Source organism: Diadema antillarum, unplaced genomic scaffold, assembly GCF_040938485.1.
Source record: "Diadema antillarum isolate AM-2024a unplaced genomic scaffold, OU_Dant_1.0 seq00000085_RagTag, whole genome shotgun sequence".
NCBI classification, from domain to species: Eukaryota; Metazoa; Echinodermata; class Echinoidea; order Diadematoida; family Diadematidae; genus Diadema; species Diadema antillarum.
The window spans coordinates 422,182-439,026 of NW_027271177.1; the positions used below are offsets into that span (position 1 = coordinate 422,182).

Sequence of the window (16,845 nt, forward strand, 5' to 3'; positions counted from 1 at the left end):
GCACCCGGACCATCATCTGTGGCAAGCTCAGCAACAGCTGAATGGCTGAGGGCTATAAGTCTTACTCCTTTCCTAACTGTGTAAAATATACAGCAAACTGATGTTAAATTGGCATGTAATTTGATGTTGTCTTACTTTGTTATTTTATGTTATGAAGACTTTGAGTTGGTCAGGAAAAATGTGGGAATATTTGAATATGCCCTATGTCATAAATGTATGCAGGCCTACATAAAAGGTGTGTATTTTCATCTCAGTCCAAATTCGCCACATTTTTCTTTTCAACATGACTTTACTCAGGCTATTCCACATTTATTCTTTTTTTTTCAGCTCTAACTTAGTGATGTCGGCATGCTGTCTCCTAATTCCCCGTCTGCCTGGAGAGGACATGCTGTATGTCTGTGACAAAGTAAGTGCTGCACTTTTATTTTTTTTATGGGAGACGGGAATTCCATCTGCTTTGTGACTAGAAATATAAGAGGAATATTTCTTTGCAACATTATCATGTTTTACTTATATGACAAAGAGCTGAAATAAATCTATCCGACCGGATTTGTTTAGAAACCAATATCAAAGCTTAAAGGGATGGTATAGTATTGGTGGAGGTGAGGATTTGGGCTTTTAACTTTTTGTGATATATCAAGAACCTACTTATGAAATAATAGAGAGTATGCCATTCTAAGAGGAATTCTAAAGATTATTTGATGAAAATTGGTTTTGAAATGGATGAGCCATCCAAAAACAAAATAAAACGCAGCGATCGTGATAAAAAGTGAGTCCTATATTATATTATTATTGCTCTGTTTTGGATATCGCAGCTATTTCAAAACCATTTCTCATTATTTCAGCAAAAGACGTTAGAAACCTGAAGTAGATCTATGCAATCAATTTAATTTTCCATTTTCTGGTCAATGGTCATAGTTGCAACCTGTTAGTTTATGTAAGCAACAAAACCGCCTATAGTGTAAACGACCTATTTCCTTCGAAATTTTATTCAGTCATTATTTATTCATGCCAAAATCTCTTTCAGAACCTGGCAGGACTAAATCCCACAATCTTCACTGTGAATGCTGCGCACTATTTGGCTGGATGGTTGTGAAATCTGCCCGAATTCCTGTATACAATCGTGTCTTCCTTCGCTACAATGTTTCCGGCCTGCTGTGCTCTGTGGCTTCAGTATCCCAGACAAGGCAGAAACACCCGATGCATACTTCAGCAGTACATTGCAAGCCTTGATCTGAACAGGCAACTATCACGAAGAAAAACCTACGGCATTTCATTAACAATATTGTTCAATAATTGTCTTGATATAGTTTACCAGCCTAAAGTTTTCATGGTGTATACTTTTACAAGGAATTGTCACCAGAGAAATGATGCTGTTCAGCTTGTCCCTCCGTTCGTACATCAGTCTGTTATCGATTATGGCAACGTTGTATCACGAAGGGAAATGAAACGAAAAGTACAAGTGGACAAGTTAATGCAGGGAGATTACTTTAGCAGTTGAACACATCGTCACAAATTGAGGAATATCGGAAAATCCGTTGAAGAGCTATATATACACATATATTTAGAGTTTCAGTGCCGCCATTACGAGATGAGAAAGCTACATCTTTGACGTCAACCATGGAAAATTATATAAAGAAATGTAAAGAAAATAGGCATAGTTTCACGTTTCTAGCATTACAAAAGGAGCACTTGATTTACTTCTTCCAGAAGGGGGTGGGGGTAATATTACCCTTAACATTATGGCAACGACAAATGAGTGGAGGCAATTTGTACTTTTCATTTAGAATCAGATTTTATGGAATTCCCTTGATATTTTCGTCATATACGTTTCCATACATGAAAGTGACACTAAAACTTTAAAAAATGCATAACTTCCACTGGATCATACGATTTTCCATGTTCACTTATGTGTTCTTATGATATTGCTCCAATCCACGGGTACATTTTGGTTTCATTCCCCTTTAAGTACTGTTTGAGGTATCCAAATGAAACTTTGCATATGTATGTACGATTGGATGAAGTTAATTCTTCCACCTTGTGGGTGCCAGCGTTCAAGGTCAAATATTGTAGATCATTGTCAAATTCTACAATGTCATTTCGTGCTCTTTCTTTGTATCTCACCTTGTAAGCACTGTCGACATAGTATCGTGGTGTTCTTTTAATAACTTTCCACACTTTTGAGCTATATGACCACCAAATTCACTCCCCAGAACATCTAAAGATGGCTGTCAAGTGTTGATATTGGTGAAGTCCGACTCCGTCAACAGTCAAAAAGTCAATGAGCTTACATTTGAAAATCAGTGTAATCACAAATTCGATATGTGGGCAAGACATCACTTCGCTTTTACCTTGTTAGATGGTGAATATTTGTGAAGCTTCCGTTTCTAATTCATACAGCATCAGCATACCTTATGTCTGAGAATAAAGAAGATTATATACTTTGGCAACAGCGTGTAAAATTCGCAAAATTTTATTTTGTGCCTTATTTGCTGAACAAACGTCGTAGGAGGACTACAACCTGCCAGGCAGTATGGCGGAACAATTACTCTATTATTAGCGTCATAGTTAATGACAATGATGTATTTCTGAAGCATGCTATTCATTAGATACTTTTGCAATGACTCCATGTATACTTTTAATCGAACTAGGTATATAATCATCAATGTCTTGTACTTGAATAACGACAGAATGATTTCGGTGAGGAAAGTTTTCTGTCACGTCATTTAGGAATAAGGGAACGTGTCAATATTATGCTATTTGTTCCATAGTTACTTCTGAAGTGGTTAAATGTATTTTCCTTTAAAAAAAAATCATTTTATACATACCTACGTTGCATCCAGATGCTTATTCGTTGAAAAATATGGGCAATGTATTCAAAGGACAAAGATCATACACTAATGGGCCTAGGGTATACAACATTTCACTCGTTGTTGTTGTTGTTTTGCTTTGTTTTGTTTTGTGTTTTTTTTTGGGGGGGGGAGGGGGGGGGGACACGGTTCAAAGTGTCCTGAAACCTTGTATAATACATGCATTTAGTCATGTATGATGCCAAACTGTTCCCGCTCATACGAATGCAGCCGTTTCAAGGAAATAACATAAGATTATTCTTATACTCCATGATTTGGTAATGCTTAAGTGGTTCATAAGAGTCCAGTGAAACTGTGTACAGAACAAAAAGTGGATTTGACAATGGTATACGATATCCGCAATTTACTCTTTGACGGGGTCTATCATCCGATTAATATGTATAAGCACGGTAGTCCCCTATTCGGAAACTACAAGTTAGATAAGCTGCAATCATTTTGCACGCGACCATGGCGTTATAGCCAAAGGTGATCTGCAAATCCCTGTGTGCCTACAGAGGATTGGAAAACGTAACAACTTTCTATGTATAGAACAACGAAACAGAAACTGGTGCATGTATTATTCTCAGTCACTTTGTTAGTCATTATGATGATTTGCTCATTGCAGTTCCGGAATCTCAGCTCGAGGGACTCGAATTGATCACCCAAAACAAAATCTGAATACATAACCATGATAACTGCGATTCTGCCTAGTCTCCATTGGTAGCCCATAAGGGCTGGTATCAAGTTCGATTTTCATATTATAATTATACCTTGTATTTAGATGTTTTCATCGAAATGCCCGTATACCTGAATATGGTATGCGTATGTCAGTTAAGTATCTAAACCATAATAAATTGTAGTCGTAATCTAAGTGCCAAGAATCTCATGATTTGAATAAGTGTGAACACCAAGACATGTCGTGATAAGGACTTTAAGACAATTGGCATCGTCATTATAAAACAAACTCCTAATTGTAAGACATGTTTTAAATTTTAGATAAATTCATGTCTATGCTGGAAACATATCTTTTTGATGATTCATGATGACGTCACTGTTACATGAATATTGTACGCATGGAAATATGTAGGCCTATTCGTTTAAATGCATACAGACAACTTGTTAAATCCTCTTACTTTTTTTTTATAGATATGGTGCATACTTTAGAAATGTACGTAGCATGCTTTTGTTTTTTGAGGCTTTGTGTACTTGTAAGAAGCATATCTTATTCTTATAGATTATGTGAATAAGTATACGTATTCAAGTACGTTTTGAATAAAACGTATCCAGACAAATGTATATCATATTTTTACCTCTTCCTTCATGCAGATGTATGCTCTTGCCTAGAGGGTTTGTTTGATAGATAGTGATAGTGCTCACCTCATTGGAAAGGTAATTGGGTAAATATTTGGTTTTAGTATGTCATTCAAACACAACTATAAGTTAACTTCTACATTAACATTTCAAAACTCACAAATTCCACGCACACATTTCATGATTCACAGGATCCAAATTACACCAATCTTATTTACTTTGCAGAGTGCAACAACAGCATAAGTTTGATATACTGAGCAAACAGGCTTGCATTAGTTCGCACTATTCAAGGTTTAAAGTAGTTAAGTAACCAAATTGTACCTTGTTATGTGATGCTAAGTATATTTACCTTATAGGTATAATGTTGCAAATATGTGGTGCTTATTTCATCCATAACTGTTGCAAAATTGCTTCTTTAAAGGAGCCAATCAGTGTCACTGCCTGTTCCTCTAGAGACGCAATATTGCCCAGTAATCTCAAGGTTCACTTGAGGTTATACTGGGCAACATTGCGCCTCTAAAGGTGCAGACAGTGACACTGACTGGCTCCTTTAAAGAAGCAATTTTGCTGCAGTCATGGATCAAATAAGCACCACATAGGTGCAACATTATACCTATATATATGGCACAAAATCGCACCCTCAAAAGAGGCTACAATTTTGGAACTTAGGGTGCTTCTTTGCACCCTCACGAAAGGTGTAAAGTTGCACCAAAAGTAGAGGCAAGAGAGGGTGCAAAGTTGCGCCGAAAATTAAAGGGAGAAAGATCGCACCCTCAAGAAAGGTGCATCTCAGCACCAATTAGTGTGGGTGGAAAGATGCACCCTCAAGAAAAGGGTGCAACTTAGCACCACTTAGTGTGGGTGGAAATATGCACCCAAGGGAACCACTTCGCACCCTCAATAAAGGGTGCAATGTTGCACCTTCTTTGGCGGTGCAAAGGTGCACCCACAGGTTGCAAGGTTATACCCTTGCGCACGGTACCACTTTTGCACCCATTTCTCGAGGGTGCAAGATAACACCCATAGGGAGCCACCAGTGTGACATCACTTTGCACCCTTAAAAGGTGCAAGAATGAATCATTTTTTCTTAGTGTGTATGCCTGCTTTTGTGCGTACTCGTACAAATACATCTGGGAAACATTCGATATTAAAGGTGTCTGTAAGAGTACATACATCTGCAACGAAAACGTTTTCCCCTGGGAATTTCGAACCATTTTACAGGAAACTGAAAAAAGTAATAACCTACTTGATAAATATGTTCATCAAAAAAAATATGTATGTATGCATACGTAGTATTTACATTTCACAACCCCAGCAGGGACGGGATAGATCGCTTCACTTTCACTGTCTCAGGCTGCTACAAAACCGAAAGGGGCAAAGCGATTCATATAACGATTCAATCAGCTTTCCTCGTTAATTTGAATGTAATGAAAACAGAACATCCACTCCCATCCTTAAAACATGAAGCTCATAAAAAACGGTACATTGTACATTCCACTCTGAAGCCGATTCAATGTGAGGATACTAAACATCACTTCGTTGCTTGGATAAACGAGTCAAGACTCCTAAACCCTCTTCGTTTCAATGTGAGACTTCACTTCGTGAAGGGTTTCCCACATGGTAAAGCAGGGGCAAGCACGTGACCTCGGCTTATGACGTGTCAAATTTAAGTTCACATCACCTACTAATTAAGGAGGGTAATTTTGAGGGGAAAATTTATTTCAGATAAGTGCGATTAATTAGGTACAAAAGCTGTTTGGAAGTCAAAATGAAAGTCGGTAAAAAACAATGATGGGCTCAAGTTCAGCAGACAGGATAAAGGCATACTTTGAACCTGAGATGATCAGACTATTATTCTCCAACATTAGATATAGCTCTTTATTTGAGTCTTGCTTTCTTTAACAATGGCCAACATCCCCCGGTCCGAGACCGCAGTAAAAAGAAAAATGTGAAAGCTACCCGCAGAGAAACCGCGAGACTTGAACAAAAAATCCCGAAGACGCCCACGCAAGCAAAGAATCTAGAAACCATATTCACTTTCTCAAATAAGGCAACACCAGATGACAGCAAAGTCAGAACAGCGCATGCGCAGGGTCTGTAAGTTGTTCGATATAAGAACCAACTTTCGCCAAACACATAGCAATCAAACAGTGACCGTGGTGGTGAGCTCTCAAATAAGGCAACGCCAGATGACAGCAAAGTCAGAACAGCGCATGCGCAGGGTCTGTAAGTTGTTCGATATAAGAACCAACTTTCGCCAAACACATAGCAATCAAACAGTGACCGTGGTGGTGAGCTGACCAATGAGTTATCTTTCGCGCCTGACGGAATTATGTGAGATGCATGGAACATAACTCACTCATCCCAACATGACATAACATGGCTTGGAGTGTTATCAATCCACTGGTGTTTATCTTCTTCTGCTTTCTCCCGTTCTTCTCCCGTGCCATCATATTCAGTGAGTATTTATGGAAAGGTGAAAGCCGGAAGTTTCAGTCTGTTTAGAGTTTTGAGAGTGAAAAAACAATACGCGCGTGGCAAACTGTAAGTAAGTTGCCATTGAGAGACAGGTAGTGGCTGTCTAGATTGGGACACAGAGGTTACATAGTTTGGCCAATTTGTGCTTCGGCACCAGCCACAACTGAACTGAGCTGAACTGAACGTCATGTTCAAGTTGATTTTGAGTAAACTAAAGTATAACTAAACTAAGAAATTGCAACAAGTTTCATTAAAAGAATAGATAGTTGAAATCAAAGTATGGAGGATTATAGTTTAACAGGATTTCATTCGTGCCTAATTTATGATATAATAACAGACTGCTAATAGAGTTTTCGATCTATTCTTAGCTATAGGCGAAAACTTGTCTCGACAAACAGAAAGCATGCGCAGAAAAGTGTTGCCTGACAGAACAACAACAAAAACAGATTGTAAACCATCGTAAACGAGATTTAGCGTACTGAAAGGTGGCAGGATCAGTGTAACTTAACGGATTCATGATGAATATCTTCAAAGGAAAGGATATATCAAATTACCATTCATCATTAAACCGGTGCTCCGGTGCACCGCGGTGGGGTGGTGATATGGCTCTGTTGGTAGCGAGTCTGTCCCCAGATCCAAGGGTGCCAGGTCGCCCCCTCGTGGTTCGCCCCACAGGTGACTAGCAGTAGTCAGCAAACGGCATCCTCCAGGAATGCAGTACATTATGCTTGAATGTATGAATCTGTAGATGATTGCTCTGTCGTGAAGGGAAAAATCCATGAATTTTACATTGATGAATAATTAAGCAATTACCGCAAGCCCATTGTGATCGTAAAACTTAAAGTCAAAAGGACTGGTGCACTAGGCTCCAATCATTAATCACGAAGCGAAAACCCGGTTAACTCAATTTGTCTGCGAGCACGATACCAATCTGTTCTTTATTTTGTGTGTGTGAGTGTGTGTGCGTGTTGTGTCTGTGTCTGTGTCTGTGATTATCTTTATAGGATTGCAGTCCACAGGGGCCACGGAATGTTAGAGCTACAGACCACATGAGGTCGCCGGAGCCTACACCAGGTCGAGCTTGAACGGTTTAGACACAAGTGATAATGATCAGAAAGTTCCTAATGAGCGGATATGAATTTGACTCATATTTCATGCAAATAATGTCTGTTGACTGTAGGAATGTCGAGCATTGTATTTTCCCCTTCCTTGCTTTCGATGTTTGTGTCTATGAAGGGTTATGGAAACTGTCCAGCTAGAACATGCGAGAGATACCCAAGTGAAATTTTATACCATGTCCAGCGCAACCAACGACTATCGTAAAGACCGCTATCGATGTTACCTTCCCTTTGTAATAATGGGAAGACGATATATTGGCCATCCCTGCCGCTGTCAAAGGCCACTCTGAAACCGAAAGACGCGTCGCACTTATATCAAAAGAGTGACAGCTTGAGAACATTGTCATGTGTCGATCTCGAGTGTTGGACTTAATGATCCCTTGTAAGCTTTCGAAGCCATCACCCGTCATTATACCGAAGATTAATGTTTACAAAGATGTGACAGTTAATGAGGCAGGAGCCGCATAACAGTTGTTATTGGTTTTCTTCTTGATGATGGTGGTGGTGGTGGTGGTGGTGGTGGTGTACGTGTGTGTGTGTGTGGGGGGGGGGATTACGCTTAGTGTAAAGTTATGCAGTATTTAAAGTCCTGAGGGGTGGTATTCTGAGGTCGTAATTAAGTCTGTAATTAACTTCGTGATTAAGTCGTGAAGTTAATAGGCCCTTAATCATGGGCAAAATCGGTATTCTGAGGACGTAATTAAGGTATGATTAAGTCCCCTGTAATTATCTTAGGTCCCTCCCATCTAATTGTTATTCCATCCAATCAGACGCGTTGTTAGAAGCCAAAACGATGATTACACGCGCAAATATGCCCTCAATGCGCGCTCCTGCACGCCCCCTGTAATTACAACCCAAGAGATCCGTGCGCACACTCCGGTATTTGATTACAACCCCTCACCTACGCACACGAAGACCTCAACCTCTTTGCTTACATAAAATGACAAAATTCCTCGAAGATCGACTATATTTCTTTTTTTCTCTGAATTCTACGGATACCATGATAACAAGATTCAACCGCTCCTCGGTTACCGAAGACGGTAAGCATCGTTGTGGCCGAGAAAACACGATGTAATGCGTGATATCGGAGTAGTTAATGACACTCTTTGGTATCATTAAGTTTTCCATTAACTTTCATACTTAATTACACCCTCAGAATACCGATTCGTAATTAACTCTGTGATTAAGTCCTCTCAGAGGTGCACGCGCATTGATACGCGCAAACGCGTAGGTCCTTCCCGCCAAAACGCTTGTTGCTATGGTAGTTAATATACCCCCTACTTAATCATGCTCTCAGAATACCAATTCGGTAATTAAGTGCTAATCAGACACTTAATTAGCTCTCACAATACGGCCTGGGCAATGTCGTTCATATGTTCGCTTGTTTGTTAGTTGTTTTTGTTTTTGTGTTTTTGTATATGTATATATAAATCATAAATATACAGTATATATATGTATTTTTTTGGAGGGGGGGGAGGGGGTGCGGAGGACTGGGTTGTCAGCAATACTGCCAAATTCCAGATCATCTTCAAATCTATCTTCAATCCTGTGGTATAGTGGATAAGACTCTCGACTTCCAATCGGAGGACCCGAGTTCGATTCCGGCCCAGTACGTACTTCCGTAGCTTCTACCCACAATGTCCCTCTCAACCCAGGTGTATAAATGTGCATCTTGCAACGGTTATGTAATAGTAATGGCAGGGCCCTCTTGTAGAGCAGAGGCAACGTTGAAGAGGTTACCCTGGGTAAAGAGGACCTTATCATTATCCTACTTAGTCATGTCAGTAGTTTTATTATCAGTCTGGAAGTTCAAAGGCCTTCGTCAAAATAATGAATAGGTTGTAAATATAGTGTCATGGTCATATATTTTGTTCTTCTATCGTTTATTTACGTATAATACACAAAACTCTTCGAACAATTGTAATTATGGAGAAATAGAAAGCGAAACACATTCTGATATCCTGAGAAACTCAAATTTTCTTTTATTTATCTGTCATATGTCTAACGAAGTTTCTGATGTTGTAGCTCGTTAAGGTTTAAACAAATTTTCAGTTTTCGTTTTATGACATATTCGAGAAATTATCATCTTCGCGTTCGTCTCCTTAAAATAAGCTGCTTGGTTGTGGATAAAATGATTGCCATAATCAATTTGTGTGTAAAATATGTTACAATGCTGTTCGTAGTAAACATTAAAACCTTGTCACACATTATGTCGCCATCATGTTTTGACACTTATGGTTAATAGCCTAAGTTTATGTATTTTCACATTAGAGTTCGCCATGAATTTACATTAGTGATTGTTTCTAACATGGTCCCTCCTCTCGCTTTCAGTCACATGGTGCTGTGTGAGGCTAAGCTCTTTCTGTCCTTTACCAGGTTGTTTACAATGTCTTTTACAATCTTTTCTAACCCAAAGAATGATCAAATGAGGAAACAACTGGATTATTGTAGCCAAATCTTTTGCTGTCTTTATGGGAATACTTTTCAAAGGTTGTTACTTAAAACATGATGTGTTTTCAGTTGTTAGAGTGCCAATTTCCCACGAGTATGCCTGGTTTGTTTGAATACGTTAGGATAGATAAAACGGGCTCCAACAATATGTTTATGAACAGGCAAGCTAGTAATATTCGATCTTGAGGGACTGCTACTTACAAATAAGGCCATAAGCAGATGGGGGAGGGGGCATAAGGAGAAATCAACTCCGAAAGTTTTAGAGTGCGACTCTGTGTTATAGGAAAATACTGCACATGCACTTCTAGAAATACATACATATTTTATCTTTAAACGAGTAAAAAAAAACACGTCCTAAAGAAAGAAGTTGGGGTAGGTGGGGGATTTTTAGGTTAGGGGCAGGGAAATCACTTTCACAACCTAAAAGAAGAAGAATAAAAAAAAAAATCCTGCGCGGCCTTGCAACCACAGTGGTATCAGTAAGGTGTACAGTATTATTCGCCATGTCCACAACATTATATACAGCAATTGCATGCCGATTGCATAAAAAAGTGAACATGAACATACCAATTTTTGACATCAGGTCCCTTTTATATCGTTCATATGATCATTGGTTGTGTGCCACCCGATTAACTCACAAGATATGAGTAAGACTGACCCAATGAGTTCTACTGTACTCACTGGAACCTTTGAAGTAATCTCATGTGCAATCTTTATTGCTCTTATTTCTTTTTATTGCTCCGACTTTCTTTCCCTCCTCTCCCTTTATGTATCTCTTTTTTCCTCTCTCTTTACACCTTCTTTTCCAAGTGTTTTTCTATTTCATTTCCCCTGTCTTCTCTCTAGATATCTTCTTCTATCAAAGTATATCTCTTTCTTTCTTCTTTTTTCCCTCTGTTTCATTCTCTCTCCTCTTTACATCCCTATGGGGTTTTTTTTCTCCTTAAATCTCTTAGGTGCTATTTTGAATGTATTTTTGGTGTGAGTTTTAACTGTATGTATATTTTTTTTACATGATTTTCAACTTTGCATGGCTGTTATGGATACACTCTTTGAATATATATATCTATATATTATACTCTATATATAACGTCACATGCAAACTCCCATTGTAAATCTTCGGACTGTGTAATGAGTAAGACTTAATAAACCGAGTTGAGTTCGAATTTGAATTATTAACATGTAATATTTTGTGATCTCTACGGTGATATGTTCTTACTCATCCTTCTTGCTTATTGTTGTAGAAAAGTTGAACAAAGTCTAGGTCTAAAGTCCGAACACAATGAGGAGCCATAAAATATAACCATTATGGATGGTCGTTTGTCTATCTCAGCTAGACTAACTCAATTAGGTGTCGATTTCTGTTTTTCTTCATAAAAACAAGCTGTCACCTATAATCCTCCATTGTTTTTACACGCAGATCATGAGTTCCTTCCGGAATATAACAGAACGACGGTTTTTTATGACGACAGCTCGGAGACCTCCCGGCCCCATATCGTCTGCTGGACCTTCAATACATCTTGCGACACGAGAGTACGCATTTCCCTCTCAGCTCGGCCGAGTGTTCCCCCGACGGTTCGGGTGTACATCGGCGACGGCATACCTCCAGTTCCCGGCAAGGACCCGAGGGATTATTTCAAACCTTTGGTGAAGCTCCGAGCCTTTGGATCTACCGCCGCAGCAACCTCAGTCAGCAATGCTGCTTGGGTAGTCAGTGTGAACGAGTTGCCCGATCAATATCCAGCAGCTTTCACCATGCTCGTTGCCTCTGTCTCTCCGCCAGGTAGACGTCAAGATAAATCATGACCCCAGTCCCATGACCAAAATTCCATCACAAGATGATAAAGATGATGATAATTCTGATAACAATGATGATGTGATGGTAATAGTCCTTACGAAAAAAAAAACATACTGACAGCTCAAATGATATAAGAGAAGTATTATTATAACAACAACTAAAACCACGATGATAATGATAATGACTATTATAGCAATAACAGTGGCGATACTGCTAACATTAATGATAACTCACCATGCAATAATTTATGCTCTATTCTTCTGACAGCACAACTTTGATAAGTCTCAGTGATTTCATGACACTTACTGCCTCATTATTCGATGTATAATGAATAGCTGTGAAACAGTTCTACACACTATTTGGCGTCTGTATACCCCATAATATTCATAATCCTCCTCGTTACCGATAAGAATGATGATGATAAGGGCGGAACGCTCTCACGCGATGAGCACAGCTCTGATTAACCCACTCACAGAAGGTCTCTTCTCGCTCGAGCTTAATATCGCAGTTACCACGTGATGACACCATAATTCATAGTAAGAGAACGTCTTAAATGAAAGCATGGGATTATTAAGCAGAGGAGTAAAGATATCAGGTGTGAGATTTCTTCAATTTGTGTGCCCTCTGTACAACTTAAATTTGTAAGATCCCAACTGCTGTTCTACATTTCAATAAACATGTCAGAAGAGGGGAACCAGCGGGGATCGAACCTGTCATCTACTGCTTTCCGAGCAGCGACACTACCACCAGGATACCCTTTGTTACTGGCAGTTACACAATGAACTTGGAACAATTATACCCAAGCTCCGAAATTCCGACATCGATATGTCAAATAGTCCAACGCCAAGGCGGACAAGGCATTATTCAAAGAAAGCAAGAGATCATTCCTGGTTCCTTTTCGATATTTTTGTTGGAAAAATGAAGATCAGCAGTTGTGACAAACTGAAGAAAACTCATATCTCAAGAGAACATCTTGATGGAAAATTAATCGCGATAATCGCATATATATCTAATACAGTGAGATCGTTGCTTAGTTGCAAAGATCACGGACACAGAATCCTGAGGTCACGGGTTCGAGTCCACTGGTGGCAGCGGCGGTACCTGCGGGCAAGGCGCTTTTATACTCAGTGTTCATTTTGTTTGAGGTGACTTTTACCCGTTGGGCCACATGATTGTAGGTTCGTTCATGTCAAATAAATCTCACCTAATACTCAAATGTCAAATCACGAGTCTAAAACTGCATTGCTGCGTTGTATCTTTCAGAGCCTATATTGTTACTCCCCGGTATGTCGCACAACATCAGCTCCCCGAATTACGGGGAGACATACCCCGATAACTTCTACGGTCTGTGGACGCTCCAAGCCCCGCCAAACTCTGCCATCGCGATGAACGTCCTGGCGTTTCAGACGGAAAAGTGCTGCGATGACGTATTTATCTTGTTTAGTTCTGATTCCACCAGTAGCCACGAGAATATCCATTTGTCCGGTTCTGTGGTCACTCCTGATACCATATTCCCCAGCGTGGCGTTCAACACTTCCTTTCTCTCGGTCGTGTTCACCAGTAACAACAAGATTGCGATGGGTGGATTCTTGCTTGCATTTAAGGCAGTAATCATTTACGGTGAGTGGAAAAAATGTCATTCTCTACTTCTTGTGCTGTAGTACATGATGCAATACAACGGGGTGAATAAAGGGTTATAGTCTTATACTGTTTTTCTAGGATGAAATTATATACATTGAAGACGCCAATCTCTTTTCTTGACTGCTATGGCTCATACAAATCACTTGATCTAGGTATTACTATTGCATTAAACGTTAATTCGATTACTTTATTCCCATAAAATAGAAAGAAATACATACAAAGTGTGTAAATAAAGAAGTTGAGAAGTACTAGTTATAAAGTATAATACAAAATACATCATGCAAATGAATGTATAGTATACACCTGAAATGATACATACTTTGGAAGCATGACATTAAGAAGTAATTAAAGCGATTTGAGTTGGATCTTGTTGAAACAAATTAATAACAACACATCACTGCAAAGTCCATCCCAACTTCAAAGTGGCATTGCTGCAGACATGACAAAGGCAAACATTAAAAAGCCGAATTCATCTTCATATCACCGATATTTCTACCTCATGATAACGTATGAAACGTGCAATTTCATTCCTTTCAAGAACTTTTCCTGACATTTATCCGAGACAGCATTAGAGCAAACTTAAGCCAAGCTTGCACCCCCACGAAATTTAACAAGGTTCACGTACGCTCATACGCTAAAGAGTTTGTCTGATGATGTACCGATTACTTCGTTGTCACATGCTTAAAATTTGGAACTTGTTTCAAATTGTTTGGAGCCCACCTTGCCATGGTCTGCGAAACTAAACTAACCATAATGGAATAGAACACAATATCGAACGAGTCACACACGTCAACGTACACCTTAAATTGCCAAAAACGTCACGCACAGGGCTCTAAGTAAAGTGTGATAGTGCCTTTGAGCTTGCAGATTGGGTATAGTAACTTATTTCATTTTGATATTCTACACGAACGTGAATGTCATATCTGTTGCAGAACTCAATGCAAACAAAGATGTAATCACCACTGAATCCCCCTGGCTTTACACCAATGTGTCCTCCACAACAGTTACCTCGAGGGCGCCATCTACGTCAGGTATTCATCTCTTGCCGATACTTTTATGTTCTTCGGTTAAAGATGAACTAGAACCTTTTGGTTCTCCAGTTTGTCATTAAAAATATATATATATATGAAGAAAATTTTTAAACAATAAGACGTGGTCACTCTTAGCATCGTTCCATTATGTCTACAATACCCAATAATAAATAATTTGCAATAATGTTTCCGAGCCACGACATCAAACTGATTTGTGCAAACAATATTGCTTATAACGTTGAGTGAGGTCAGGTTTGCGTGATTCGCATGTGTAATTATGTATGTATTATGATAATGATTCCATATTTCTTTTTTACTGTTCAAATTAGTTTTTATCAAAAAATCATTCATCAAAAGACTGAATATCATATAAAAGAAAAAAACACAGAAAAATATAAGTTTGTGCAAGATAACTCCCGTGCCCCTTCATTCAAAAATAATCGTCGACATGAAAACAAGTACAAGTGTACTAGATGCATGCATGACGGGAATTCTATTCTACACTCTTCTTTGACCTCGTGTATGCAACATTTTTTCTCTGATGTCACCCTTTAATCTTTCTTGTACGAATCTTGTAGGTGAAACGTTTGCAACAACTGTTACGCCTAGTTTGCCTGAAAACATGGCTATGGTGACGATCCTAACGGCTATTCTGTCTGTGACATACTTTACCATATTGATAATCTTGGTGTGTTTGCTGTTGCGGACTTGTCGGAGGAAAAGAGCACGACTTAAGTCAAACCCACCCCAGGTACGTTGGATTTTTTTTGTACAAAATTATTTCTTATGAACTACGTCATATTCATGTCGGTTTATTTTCTGCAGAATGTCTATATTTTTCTGTTGGAAATGAAAAAAAAAATAAATGAATGACCGAATGAATTTTGAATACTATATATCATCAATCAAGTAACACATCAGTATTTTCATTGAAGTTTCTGATTTTAAACAACTTGCCTATTACTCATAGTTCACATTTTGAGTAAATGTTTTGCATTAATGCATTGTCTATTAAAAATTTGTTTTGAATCTTTTTCAATCTAAATTTATAATGAAGGTTAATTCGACTTAATAAATCCTCCTACATTTTCTTTACAACAATCTTTACGATATTGCAAAGATAATGTGCATTTAATAGTAATCAGCCAGTGCTTTCCGTTGTAAGGCAATGTAATGCCTGAGTGACATCTTCACGGGAAGCAAACATTGTATGCTGCGATTCAATAACCATCTTTTGGTTTATACACTTCACCACTATTCTGAGACGTTTGAAATTGACGTTCTACATTCAAATTGAAAATAAAAATATTTTGTCTCATTTCCTGATATTTTGGAGCAAAATAGATTATGGGCACCTGAGGTAAGAAGAAATGTTTATAAAGAGCAACAATATTGCTGATCACCTGATAGAGTGAACGCAGTGTCTGCATGACGTGACTAAAAACCTTTTCTTCATTTGATTTGGTCCCTGGTCAAATCAGTTGATGACTTCCCGGTTCATGGACGATCCCCAAGTATACTGCGAGTTCTCTCCTAAGGCGACGTCGGACCCCGATCTGCGGTTGTTGGGTGCGTCCGGTTACGTGAATAGTTGCTCTGCGATGATGCCAGGGTGTAAAGCGGAAAAGGAATTGACGAAGAATGACGAGGAGGCATACGCTGCGATACCGGGTGCGGAAACAGCCCTGTATCAGGAGCCCATGACTGCCGGGGGTGACACAAAAGGTGAGCCCTGGGCTGGTAGCCCGGGGCGCGACCCGTTGGTTTCTCCCACCTCGATCATTGATGCAATGACAGGTATCCCACCATCATCCCCTCCTCCATTGCCAGATTACGACTTTTCTCTGTTTGGCACCGACCTTAACGACCCGGAAGCGAATAAACCTGTTCCGGGTCCCAACACAGGCTCGCCCATCTATGCTAATGAGCAGGCCTGCGCGAAACCAAAAGTCCTGAGTATGTACGCCAAGAAGAGCCGGGAGCGACATCGGTTACCTGGGGGTTCCATTTCAGAAGAGGGGGAGGGGGAAGGTACCTTAAAGAGTGACTCTAAACCATGTCCATGATCATTTTACGAAAGGAAATACAATGAGACGCGCAGACCAAGAAATATAAAACGTTCATCAAACTCCAAGACAGAACATGGAATGTTCAAGTTTACCATAACC

General features: G+C 39.3%; 1 protein-coding gene across 1 annotated transcript; it reads left to right on the plus strand.

The window, feature by feature from the left end:
* The first annotated feature begins 6,450 nt into the window (after positions 1-6,450).
* Positions 6,451-16,743, plus strand: LOC139726459 (uncharacterized). The gene is made up of 6 exons (XM_071637415.1): positions 6,451-6,618; positions 11,628-11,990; positions 13,269-13,625; positions 14,579-14,677; positions 15,256-15,428; positions 16,159-16,743. The coding sequence occupies exons 1-6, from the start codon at positions 6,540-6,542 to the stop codon at positions 16,741-16,743; spliced, it is 1,656 nt and encodes a 551-aa protein (XP_071493516.1). The 5' UTR covers positions 6,451-6,539.
* Positions 16,744-16,845: the final 102 nt, after the last annotated feature.